Source organism: Rhamphochromis sp. 'chilingali', assembly GCF_963969265.1.
Source record: "Rhamphochromis sp. 'chilingali' genome assembly, chromosome: 6".
Classification (NCBI taxonomy): domain Eukaryota; kingdom Metazoa; phylum Chordata; class Actinopteri; order Cichliformes; family Cichlidae; genus Rhamphochromis; species Rhamphochromis sp. 'chilingali'.
Window position 1 is genome coordinate 4,844,982 of NC_137933.1, and position 13,480 is coordinate 4,858,461.

The following is a 13,480-nucleotide window of genomic DNA, read 5'->3' on the forward strand; positions in this document are numbered from 1 at the left end:
GCCCGCAGGGGCGTGCTGGGTGTTTATTTATATATTTATATATTTATATATATACATATATATATATATATATATATATATATATATATATATATAATGTTCTTCCTCTACACCCCCCCAATTTTTGCACATGTCAAGGAGCGTGTCAGGCTACATTTCACTGTGTGTTATACTTGTATAACTATGCATGTGACAAATAAAGAACCTTGACCCTTGAACCATCTCTGAGTGCCTGAATTCAAAATCCTGCTCCTCACATACAAGGTCTTAAATAATCAGGCCCCATCTTATCTTAATGACCTTGTAGTACCATATCACCCTATTAGAGCACTTCGCTCTCGCTCTGCAGGCCTACTTGTTGTTCCTAGAGTATTTAAAAGTAGAATGGGAGGCAGAGCCTTCAGTTTTCAGGCCCCTCTTCTGTGGAACCAGCTTCCAGTTTGGATTCGGGAGACAGACACTATCTCTACTTTCAAGATTAGGCTTCAAACTTTCCTTTTTGCTAAAGCATATAGTTAGGGCTGGACCAGGTGACCCTGAATCCTCCCTTAATTATGCTGCAATAGACGTAGGCTGCTGGGGGATTCCCATGATGCATTGAGTTTTTCCTTTCCAGTCACCTTTCTCACTCACTATGTATTAACAGACCTCTCTGCATTGAATCATATCTGTTATTAATCTCTGTCTCTCTTCCACAGCATGTCTTTATCCTGTCTTCCTTCTCTCACCCCAACCAATCGCAGCAGATGGCCCCGCCCCTCCCTGAGCCTGGTTCTGCCGGAGGTTTCTTCCTGTTAAAAGGGAGTTTTTCCTTCCCACTGTCGCCAAAATGCTTGCTCATAGGGGGTCATATGATTGTTGGGTTTTTCCTCTGTATCTATGAAGCGCCTTGAGGCGACTTTTGTTGTGATTTGGCGCTATATAAATAAAATTGAATTGAAATGCATTGAATTGAGTGCAGTTCCCAGTTTTCCTTAATTCCATGGGTGGCAGGAGCATAAACGAATACGCTGTAGCGAGGCGCACAATAACTTTAAGAAGCTGTCACGTACAATATTTTACATCAGATTAGTCTCAATATTGGATCCTAGCAAGTGCCATTGCTCTGATATGTTGCCATGTCAAGTGGCCTCAGACAGTGTGCTTCGAAAAGGTAACCTCGCCCAGCAGCATAACTAGGCTCAGGGTTGGGTTTCATTTGAACCACATCGCATGAAGCATGAGAGTGTGAAAGGGGAGAAAATTCTATAAAAAGTTGAGATTGTCACCAAAAACCAACCCTACTCCCAGACCAGTGGTTCTCTCAGGACAGGAAAAAACATTTTCACCCCCATCTAAACAAACAATGACAGAAAAGCCAAGCTGCAACTTTATTTACATGATAAACTCATTCACAATGAATCTTACAGTCATTTCTGTTTTAAATAAACAACTTTTATTTCAAACAACTATTTAACTTTTGTCACTAGACCAGCGGTCCCCAACCCCCGGGTCATGGACCGGTACCAGTCCGTGAGTCGTTTGGTACCGGGAAGCGAGAGTTGAGGCGCGGGTGTGAAATTGATGATTTTCAGGGTTTTTATCGTTAACTGGAGTTCCCTGGGTCTTTCCCGTGAATTTGCATTTATTATTATATTTACAAAACACCACAGTTTTTGTCTCGGTCGTATCATTTTATTTTGTTGTATTTATCTGCGACACCTTAATAGCCAGTCCATGCAAACAGTGTCTGACATTAAACCGGTCTGTGGATTTTAGGTTGGGGACCGCTGCACACGACTGCTTCATTCGTCCGCAGCACATCTTCAAAAAAGCAACCAGTTAAACAGAACGTGAACGCCAAACATGGGAAAACTAAAGTCCAGTCTTAGTCTTATAAAAAAAGAAATCTAGAAACTTGTGAGCAGAGATGAAAAATACATAATTTAGTGAGAGTTTAATATTATTCACTGTTAGTGGCTGCAGTCAGCTTGTGTTTGACTGCAGCGTGGCTGCAGGGGAGGCGGACCCACCTGAGCGGCATCCCCAATCACGCCTCGCCGGCTTAAAACAGAATGAACTGGGTCCTGTTGTTGTTGTTGATGATGATGACGTGTGTACGCTGTAGCCGCGTGTGTAAGTTGACAGCCGCAATAAAGAAGTGCGAACACGTGGTCACTCGTGCCCCAGTCCTGGGTTTCAGCACCACTGCAAACGATGCACGACAGACCCGACCACATGTTCGCACTTTTCACTACACTTCTTTATTGCGGCTGTCAACTTACGCACGCGGATGCGCATATTATTTTTAACGTAACTGCCACAAATTTCTTTGTTCCGCCGTAAACATGATTCGATGTTAAACATTAGTTCTGCATGACTTCTCTGCCAGGTAACTTGTGCCCCACCTGTCAGAGCGGCACACACTTTGGAAACCACTGAGATAACATGAAGAGTGAAACTGTTTATGATATTAGCCCAGCCCGTCTTTAACTGTGACCAAAATGAAGGCCAGTCCATGTTTAAGTGATGATAATTCCAATCACAAACCTCCTTCTACATCAAGCCAACACTAATATCCTGAACTCCCAGCTGTATGTTGAACTTTTTACTGTAAAATCTAAAACTGTTGACAAAATGTTTGTGAATGCAACTCAAACCCAGAATAAACACACGTACAGACTGTCCCGCTGTGCTGTTGCTTATCATAAGCACAAATAAAACACTAGAAACCAAAACAACTCAATACACGGTAAAAAACAAAAAACAAAACACAGTCACATAACAAAGACTCACACTGGATGAGGGTGGGGGTTATTACAATAAAGAGTGAATCACAAAATCTCACAGGACCAAAAAAAAAAAAAAAAAGATTTCCCCCAACGAGCGCCCTGCCACGTCCCAATTGGCCCTAATTAACAGACAGCTAATTACCACACAGAGATTTTAATGAGCTCTGAAGATGAGTTTCCAACCTCCTGCTATTTTAAACCACCTTTCTGTCTCCGTTTGCCCCTCACTTCTCTCTCTCTCTTTCTTTGTCTGACTCCCTTTGTAGCCTCTCGTTCCATCTCTCCCCTTCTTTTCTTTTTGCTTCACGTATTTCAAGATATTTCCTCATCTTTGTGCAGCTGCCGACAACATTCGACCAAATGATGAGTCTTTTTATTACTGTATTTATTTTGTCTTGTTCTCAGCACTGCACAGTCAGAGGTGGAGGACTTTTTTTTTTAAATTCATGTTGAGAGGCCGTAATGGAAATAAACATGAAACTGAATCTCCAGCTGCTGAGCAGCTGTGTAGGATTAAAACAATGCAAATAACTCCTCTCCACTTCTTTTCAGGTGTGCCCTTCGTCTGATAAAGTGGGTTTTGATATTGGTAAAAATCATACATGTCATGCACCAGTCTACCACACGTAGACCTCCTCATACAGTAACACACTTCCTCTAGATCCACAAAGTGCAACTCCTAACCTTCTCCATCAGCAAAGCAAACATGGTTAAAAGGGGGTGAAGAGATTTGATTTAGCTTCAACAACTCCTCCCACATCTTTGAGGTCCGCTGGGTATCGTCACTGATTTCTAGAATCGATTCGATTCACAAGGTCCTGAATCGATTCGAATCTGGGAAATTTTTCCATTTACATATTTTTGTATCTATAAAAAGGAAGCTGACACTTTCCAGACTTTATCAAAGGTGTGAGCGTCACAGCAGATGCCATTGTGTCAAAGTAGCTGAAGATAAAACACAGAAAAACATGAAGGTGATTTTCCTGGCCTGGGATTTTATAACAATATTCCACAGTACATCAAAAACGAAAGAAAAACATTAATCAACATATGAACATTACCTCTGAAGTTACAGCGGTTTCATTAGAGTCACTGCTGAGCGTTTTGCATTTTGCATCATTTTAAAAAGTTTAAATTTGTTCAGAAGCCTATTGAAAGGCAGAAATTAGGTTTTCTTTTCGTAAGTAAGTAAAAGGAAAAAAAACATAAAATGAGGGTAAATAAGGGTAGTCTTGTGCGTAACAAGCAAGCGAATAATGCAGAAAACAGATTTCGGGAATAGAGAGAGAGAGAGAGAGAGCTGTGCATGAAGTGTGGTGGAAGCAAAACAGCAAAATTCATGACGATGTTTATGTGAAGCGCAGTTTGGCTCTTCAATATTTGGTCAATATTGGGAGATAAAACTAACAGCTTCAGAATCAGCGCATAAAGGGCGTGAACACAAAGCGCGGACCCGCCGAAACATCAGAATCAGCCAGCTGTCGGCTTTCAGCCCCGACCGTGTCCATGCCGTCGGGTGAGAAAGGCGACATCTCACTGATTCTGATCCGCGAGTCCGCGCTTTGTGTTCACGTCTTTGTGCAGAATCCGTGTACCTGCTCTCATTTACTGTTTTAGCTGTTTGGTGGTTGTCAAAATTTTGTGATGTTTCACCTGAGATTCTGGAATTTCGGGCAAAATACATTTATATTAAAAAATCAATTCAGGATTTTAATGAATCGATTTCACGTTATCCAAGCCAGAATCGATTTTAATCGATGAATCGATTATTAAAGCCCACCCCTATACGTCACCTGGTTCAACTGCCTTTCCACTTCATTCTTCTTCTTTCTTCCACCTACACTTCCTGATTCACTAACTGCCCTCCATCCATCCTCCACCATCTTCCATCAGCTCCGTTCATCTTCTCAACACTCCCTCTTGACTCTTTGGTACATTTCCATCTCCTTGCTTAATCATCCCAACCTGCTGCACAACCTTTCCAGCTCTATCTCATGAAAAAGCCATCGATACAAGTCCTGTGCTCCTTCCTTGGTGTGTTGCCTCCTGTTTTTTTGCTATACGTAACAGACAATTGACAATATTTTTCAGGTACAGAGTTTGTTAGAATTTGTTCTCTAAATGTTTATTTTTACGTTAGTTTCAGTGTTTTTAATTATTTTAATCTGGAGGAACACAAACTGACTGACAGCTGACCTAAAAAAAGGAAGAAATTATGGTTTGATTGTATTTATGTAAAGCATGTTTGTTGACGATTACCCCATCCATCCTTCGATAGGTGCCTACTGAGCCACATCGATGACTTTAATGGAAAAGCCAGACAAGTTTAAGTAAAGGAAGCAGGTCTGAAAGGAGCTAAAGAGGCAGGTTACAGACAAACTCCAGTAAAATGTGCACAAACATCTCACTCTCCTGAGCCCTCCACTCACCGAGCTCAGCCATGGGCACCGTGGGTGGCACGTCTCTGTTGCTGAAGGAGCAATATGGAAAAAAGCCGTTACTGGATCCATAGTCGCACAGGGGCTCCGGTTTGATGCCATTAATATCAAGTCCGGATTGATCCGGAGACGGCTGGATATCCAAGTAGAACCCCCCACCACCTCCTTCCCCTCCTCCTGCAGAGTCTCCCTGTTTGTGGAGGAAAAGATTGACGTAGAAAACACAGGAAATATCGTTGAGTTTATAAACTGTCCTGAAAATAGAGACAACAAACCTTAGATGACAAAGATCCGCCTTCAGGCGAGTTCTGTTCCACGTAATGTCCCCCCTCATCAGGTAGCTCTGTGAGGCCGGTGGAGGACAGGGTGTAGTGAGAAGACAGCGACTCGGACTCGACTGGACTCGGGCTGCCGAGGCTGGGATGGGACAAGAGGTGGTGACCTTGTTGCTGCTGCTGCTGGAGGCGGTGCTTCTGCACCTCCGCGTACAAACTGTCCCGCTGCTTTTTAGACATGCGACCAAACTTTACAGCTGAGGAGAGAAGGAAAGGATTTCAGTTAGCCACCTGACAGAGAATGAAGACCTGGGAACAATGAAACAAAAACATGCTGATTTCTGTGACAGTTCAGCCAAAGTGAAAGCTAGCCGTTATGGTTTCAGAGGCGGAGCACTCATTCGCTTAACAAGACTCACCACCAGTGTTCAAGTAGAGCTGACATTGATTAGCCTCCTTATCTGCCTTCATACTAGATCACCAAGCTGACAGAAACGTAGGATTTCATACACTTCACCCGTTACAATCCAGCAGAGACCTCGTGAGAGCAAGTCAGTCCCAACAGACGCCCATGTTAACTGTGGATAGTGTCAGCCTTGAGTAATATTCTAGATGGGATTGTTTGAAATTTCTCATTCACCTAAATATTGAAGTTAGGGGAGTGGCATCTTTGATCGAACAGCCGTCTGCAAATCTACACCTTTATGCTGCAGACATGAGTCCAACATTACAGAACATCTCATTGTAGAAAACAGAAAGAAATTACACAGACACTGAAACTATATCATATCCTACACTGGTTCATATGTAGTGCTTTTCTAGTCTAAAACAAAAGTTTTTTCATGTAATAACAACATAAAAAATCTATATGATATCAAAATAGGGATGCACTGATACCAATATTGGTATCGGGTATCAGGCCGGTACGGTATAATGTGTGTGTACTCATACTTGTAAAGTTAACCGATGCCAACTTATTTCATGAGTCAGAGGGTGGCTTGTCATTTCTGTTGCAATTTTTTAGATTGGCCGCTGGGGGGACATGTCGTGCTAAACAAGAGCAGGGTTAGGCGAGTGAGGCTGGCGGGTCCAGATAAAAAAAAGAAAACTGGAGGCTGCTGTAGCTATGCTAAACAAAAGGTCAGCCGTGTGGACTTACCTATAATATGTGAAGATGACAGAAGCAAGGCCGGTAAGGTGTCCAGGGGAGGGAATCGTTCAATACAAGCAGTTTAATAAAAGATCTGAGGACACATCATGCACCGAGTTCGCTAAGGCTAACGCAAGACCAGAACAGCCAACTTTAACTCAGGTTTTGGAAAAGCGACGACTTATTGATTTTATTCCAAACAGAAGTGTTTATTTATTATTCTGAAAGCTGGAGACAGAGCCAAATAGTTCACTGATATTTTGTTGAATTACAATGTGGACACTTGTAATTCAATAATTTAACAGAAGTGCTTATTTTTCACTTGAAACTTTATTTTTGTGGTCATTTTTATTATTATTTTAGAGAATAAAATAAAACTGTCTTCCAATTCATTGCATTTTTGTGTGTGTGTGTGTAGTAGAAGTATTGGTAAGTACTCAGATCCAAGTATCGGTATAGTATAGATTTGAAAAATTTGTTATCATTGCATCACTATATCAAATATATATTTTTCATTTACATTTTATGAATTAACTGGATCAGAGTCAGGGTTAGGGTTAACATACACATACAGCACACAGTTGTTGTACTTCAGGGTTATTCTGGACATAGAGGTGGGTTCGATATGTTCGTAACGTGTAGATCTGCTGTGCATGTGTTTGCCTTACCGTCTCGGGACATGCCCACAGCGAGACATTTCTGCAGACGGCAGTGCTGGCAGCGGTTTCGGCTCGTTCGGTCGATCAGACAGTTTTTCTGGCGAGGACACGAGTAGGTGGCGTTACTCTGCTGACTACGCCTGAAGAAACCCTGAGAGAGCACGAAAGAGTTCTATTAAAATCATTGTTTTCATACCAAAATATCTCTATGATTGATCACTGAAACAACAGTCAAGCCTTCATGTTTGTGCTCATGTTGGAGATCATAGAGGCAAAGGATGAAATGTGCGTCACTGTGAGACCTTCCCCCAGTATAAAAACATCAAATCTGGTTACTCTTTGCTTTACAATCTTTTGGCATCTTCAGTGCACTCATGGAGCTACAATTCAAAATGGATTTCCTGAAGGATGCACAGCCCCACTATCACTTACCATTAGGGATGGGCACCGGTATCCGGTGCCATGATGGCACCGGTTCTGACATCAACGGTAGTAACCAGACCGAAAAGCAGCGCACATTTCGGTGCTTTATTTTGGTGCTTTTTTTTTCCTGAGGTGTCATACACTTTGGATTCTAGCCAATCATTTTACCTTTCCAAGGATAGTAGGCGGGCCCAGGTACGTACGTTCTTTTATGCAGAGCTACAGATTAAAAATGCCCAAGGCGAAGCAGTCAAAAGTCTGGCTGTACTTAACAGCAAAAGATGCAAACTCAGCAGCCTGCAACAAATGCTTTAAGGTGATACTGTGCAAAGGAGGTAACTCCTCGAATCTGATGAAACACCTGGCGATGCATAGCGTTTTTTTTAAAAGCTGAGAAATGCGCCATATTTGATAGACCTCACACCGTGCACATCTACTGCCGGTGTGGTGCCTGTTATCGGTCCCGGAGTTAGCAACATCCCCCAAGAACCCGAAGAGTAGAGTCCTGACCCCTAGCTCTGCCAGTGTAGCAGAAATGATGACGGATGATAATGGCAGCAGCAGCCGTTCTTCTCTGGGTCAGTAGCTTAATGTTGTTCGTGTGTAATTTACGTTGAGTAGGCTAACCAAGTTATTAAATTAATGCACTTAAGGTGAACTAGCAAATACCGTCATACTGTAGTTACATGCGGCTGTCTTCTTGTTTGATGGCAGATGCTCCCTTCACCCTGGCCAAAAAGGCTAAAATGACCAAAGAAAAAGTGGGAAACAGCTAAACATGAGAGGTTTTTGGACAAAGTTGGTGTTTTTTTCCTCCCCCATTGATTAAGCACTGCTTCCAGCCAAGAGTGATGCAATAAATCCCCTATAGCTGCAGAAAAGGCTAACATTGTTATCTTTTAACAAACATACTGAAAAACATAGATAAAATCAAGTCTTTCACAAACACGTGTAATGAATGACAAAAATATTCTTCATAACAAAAAGTAATAAGAAAAAATTCAATTTGAGAAAAAGAAACGTTTTTTTTTTTTTACATTTTTCTGCAATGATAAACTAATCCAGACTGCAATGACCAAAGAGACAAATGCTTTAGACTATCATCAGAGTCTGGGGGACTGTCTAGGGTACAGGGGGTTGTCTTGTGTTGCACTCTGGAGTCCAGAGCACAACGCAAATGTGACTTCCACACAAGGACTGGAGCTACTGTGAGATTTTGTAGAAATATAAAATAGAACAAAACTAACTAACCTACCAGCATAAAAACTGAACTAAATTACAGGCCTCTAAACTGCCTCCCTAGGACTGCTTTTTAGTATTTACAATATAGTTAGAATATTTGTAATATGTACAAAGTTACTAATCTAACATTCCTAGACTTAAAACACTTGTTCACACAACACTACATTTCACTCTCTGAAACATACACAGAGCACGGTCTGGTTGAAATATGGAAGTATGTGAAGCCAAGGCGGTCTCATCAGTCTCCAATCATATTAAGAGCCACGGCTCCTCTTCATCAAAGCCAGTTATCTTGTCAAAACTCAGCTTAAAGTTGCCGCTTCCAGGCTCCAACTAATGGCCACTGGTTGATTTAGAGTCATCCTAATCCTAACCCTATTTTTTAAATTCATCTTTAATATTAATTTGTTGTTTTTTCAACCCTATGCTTTTTTTTTTTTTTTAAAGCAAAGGATTAGGCTTTGGAGCTGGAACTGGAGCTGAGGCTGGGGTTGACATCATCACTGATGATGACGATATCTTGGCCAAGACATCCCAGTTAGACAATTGTTAGAGAAGTGTGGGGACGGCCCCTTCCTGTTCCAACATGACTGTGTACAAGTACACAAAGCAAGGTCCATGAAGACATAAACAAAGAAGAACTTGACTGGCCTGCACAGAGTCCTGACCTCAACTTTTGGGATGAGCGCAGACTGTGAGCCAGGGCCAGGCCTTGTCATGCTACATCAGTGTCTAACCTGATGTAGCATTCCTCCTTTCGATTCCAGAAGAATGTTCAAAAATTCCCATAAACATGGTGGAAAGCCTTTCCAGAAGAGTTGAAGCTGTTACAGCTGCAAAGGATGAGGCACATCCCGTCAAACTCTTTGGGTTAAGAAATGAATGTCACTGTGTGAAGGCAGATGAGCAAATGCTTCACAATATAGTGTTCATTGGATGTCCAACAACAGTAACAACAACAAACAAACCGTATCCACCCGTGTACCTCTGTATGAGCCATTTTACAGAGTAATGGCAGACTGGCCTATTAGCATATACAGAGAAATTGGTAAACCAAGGAGCGCAAAGGCTATCAGATGACAAACACATGAAAGTTATTTCTGCTAGCTTCAGTCTGCTTGTCAGCAGCTCACTCTCACAAGCAGTCAGTGAATATATAACAGGCAATGCAGAAATGTGAATGTAATCACAAGGCAAAGACTGGAGACCATGTGCCATGTAGAGCACAAAGAAGCTGTTAACTGTTTATCAACCTGATGGGGGAAAAAAAGCAGAATTTCATTGTATATGCACGATGACAATAAAGTCCTATTCTGTTCTATTCTTTTCTATTTTATTGCATTTTACCTCAAGAAATGTGGGAACCACATAAAACATGTGTGAGAATGCTTTAGAGATGTCAGCATCATAGTTATAGAATAAAAGTCAACATTACCTTCAGCACCATGTAGTGAAAAGGAAACATTCACAGCACTTTGAAAGTGTGAAGAAATACATGAAGCAAACTGGGGTTCAGCCCACGATCACCATATCCCCGGTACGTTTATAGTACCTGTTCACGTTTCCTGATCACACTAGTTTATAGATGCATCACAGATGGCCTATAACCCTTCTTCTCATAGAGCCAATATAGCCTGTATAGATCTGAATGGAAATGCATCAAAATTATAAAATATAAAAATGTCTGTAATTCAAATTATAGTTAAATTAACAAATGATGCCACTCTGTGTCAAGCTCAAGGGAACAGTAGTAACTTTAAAGGGAAAACATTGATTTCTCTCAGATGACATTATGTAATATCATTATGTCATATTAGCAGCAGATCATTTACATCTAACGTGCGACTTAGTGCAGATGTTGTGGTTTGTTTGGAGGCTGCTTCAGCTGCATACTGGCTGTGAAATAAGCCTCCAGCTGTCACATCAGCAGCTGCTGTGGCTGAACACACCTGCCTGTTCACAGAACCGCTCTCACCAGGTAGAATATGGTTTAGAGCCCGATGCTCGTGACTGATGTTTCAGACCAAATTCTGTACGAAACATACAAACGTGCCTGGTCAGGTATGGGTATAAAATCATATTGCAATACATGTAACTACTTTAAACTCAAATGAAAACTGGTTTAACACCACAATAAATGCACTGGTGAGCTGTGCCACATAAAAACGCCAGCGATGGATGATTGCAGAGGCCTTTTCCTGGTTAAAGAAAAAAAGACAAAATACGGAGGGTTCAAAGTGCAAACTATTCTCAAACATTAATTGTTGCACAGATGTAACAAAGATCTGTCTGTGATTGAACGACTTGGAAAGGCTTATCATTTAAAGCAGGGACATCAAACATGAGCACCGGGGGCCAGAATCCAAACTGACTCATTGGATAACTTTGGACGATGTGAAGGAGGCCGTACATTTTGGACCCTTTACTGTATTTTAGAGTTGGGTTTAACTGAGGTTATAACACGCTCAAATTGACTTTAGCAGACAACGGGAGGGAGGAGGAGCTTACCTTACAGCCTTCACAGGTGATGACCCCGTAGTGGATCCCTGATGATTTATCTCCACAAATCTTACAGGGGATTATTTCAATCTGAGCTGCAGTGGGAAAATAAAGACAGTAGGTCACACACAGAACATCAGAACAGCTGATATATCACAGTTTGTCATGTAGGTTTCATCTATGTGCAAATAAAGGCGTTTTCCACTGGTCCCCACTTAACCGTCCAACTGTCACTACACCTTGTTACATGCGGTATATGAAATGTTTAATTTCAAAGTTGTCCAGCTGTTACAATGTCGAAACCAGACACAATAACAACAAAATGTACCAGTGTGATTTACTGCCACAGCAACATCATGCAACCCCTGGGAATCAGATCTAGTGCAGAACCGCATTACTGGAAGAAATTCAGGACAAAAAAAATAGTCCCAATTAGCTTCATATGAAAGATTGTAAGACCTTAGCAAACACAAGCCTTAAGCTTCTGTGGTCACAGCTGGAAAAAAGAAAGAGGTGCCACCATTTACAAAAGCTAAAGGAGACTTTGAAAATCTCCATGTAAAATGCTGGAGTCGACTCATCTGTCCATCCGGGTGTAGAACAGTGCGCGCTCTCTGCAGTAATCAGGACAGTGTGCTTGTATGGGCTCAAAATGTTTGTACTTGTAAAAAAAGATTTGTATGTGTAAAAAAATATTTGCGTGCGTAAAAAAGATTTGTATGTGTTAAAAAGATTTGTGCGTGCGTAAAAAAGATTTGTATGTGTAAAAAAGATTTCTGCGTGCGTAAAAAAAATTTGTGCGTGCGTAAAAAAGATTTGTGTGTGTGTAAAAAAGATTTGTGCGTGCGTAAAAAAGATTTGTATGTGTAAAAAAAGATTTGTATGTGTAAAAAAAGATTTGTATGTGTAAAAAAAAAAGATTTGTATGTGTAAAAAAAAAAGATTTGTATGTGTAAAAAAGATTTGTGTGTGTGTAAAAAAGATTTGTGTGTGTGTAAAAAAGATTTGTATGTGTAAAAAAAAAAGATTTGTATGTGTAAAAAAGATTTGTGTGTGGACTTCGCCAAAAAAACCCCTGCAAGTTACAACTACGAATTTTGACCCTATTTTTCTTCCTTTCATCTGATTGGTGAATGTCATGTCAATCACAAATGTAACAATCCAATCAGAGAACAGATGGGTTTGGCTCTCGGAGGGGCGCTTTTTACACACACACAAATCTTTTTTACGCACGCACAAATTTTTTTTACACATACAAATCTTTTCATACAAATCTTTTTTACAAGTACAAAACCGATTTTCAAGTACAAAATATTTATGACCACATTTTGAGCCCATATGCTTGGTAATCACTGTGCTGAATAATCTGCGTTTGGTGGATGTAACTCTGCGATATTTTTATATTAACTCAATATCCTCTGGGACAAATCAAACAAACAGATTTTCTGAACATTTGTAATGTGTAGTCCGAACTATGATAATGTAGTTTAAACATTTCGTCTCACTCTGCTGGGCTCGGCTGGATGTATTTGTGCCAAACACCAGCTGCTAACAAGGAAGTTACAGAGTTAGTTACAGAGCGCCCTCGGGAGGAGCTTTGAAGGGTTGAAGGGTGTTTCTCTTGTCTGTTCTTTACTTCTTTCACTTACTGGCAATTTACCAATACAAAAATATTGGCAAATGTTGTCTAATATCACTCAGGCTCCTGCCAAAATTAGCCCCTAATATTAGGTGAGGAGTTCTTAAGCATTTTACAGGTTACTGTAGAGAGCAGGTACATGCAGCACTGATTAAACTGTAGGAGCTCATCTTTCAGACAGCAGCACAGCTGAAAACTCACTCACTGCATGTATTTATACTCCCAGCACTTTGGAACAGAGTGACAGCTCAGCTCTGAGATGCTATTTTTAGCAGAGCAAAGTTATGTAAGTGAGCAGTCACATTAGCACACACATACACACACACACACACACACACACACACACACACACACACACACACAATCACAAGCTTTCTTCACGTA

General features: G+C 41.0%; 1 protein-coding gene across 1 annotated transcript in view; it reads right to left on the reverse strand.

Annotated features, from left to right (window-relative positions):
* Nucleotides 1–13,480, reverse strand: part of LOC308398294 (nuclear receptor ROR-alpha A-like) — a 72,056-nt gene that overhangs the window by 28,250 nt on the left and 30,326 nt on the right. The window contains exons 2-5 of the mRNA XM_080884847.1: nt 11,467–11,552; nt 7,303–7,444; nt 5,485–5,741; nt 5,201–5,399 (exon numbers count right to left, since the gene is read on the reverse strand). Coding sequence (XP_080740973.1) covers nt 5,201–5,399; nt 5,485–5,741; nt 7,303–7,444; nt 11,467–11,552 — 684 coding nt within the window. The remainder of the gene's footprint in view (nt 1–5,200; nt 5,400–5,484; nt 5,742–7,302; nt 7,445–11,466; nt 11,553–13,480) is intronic.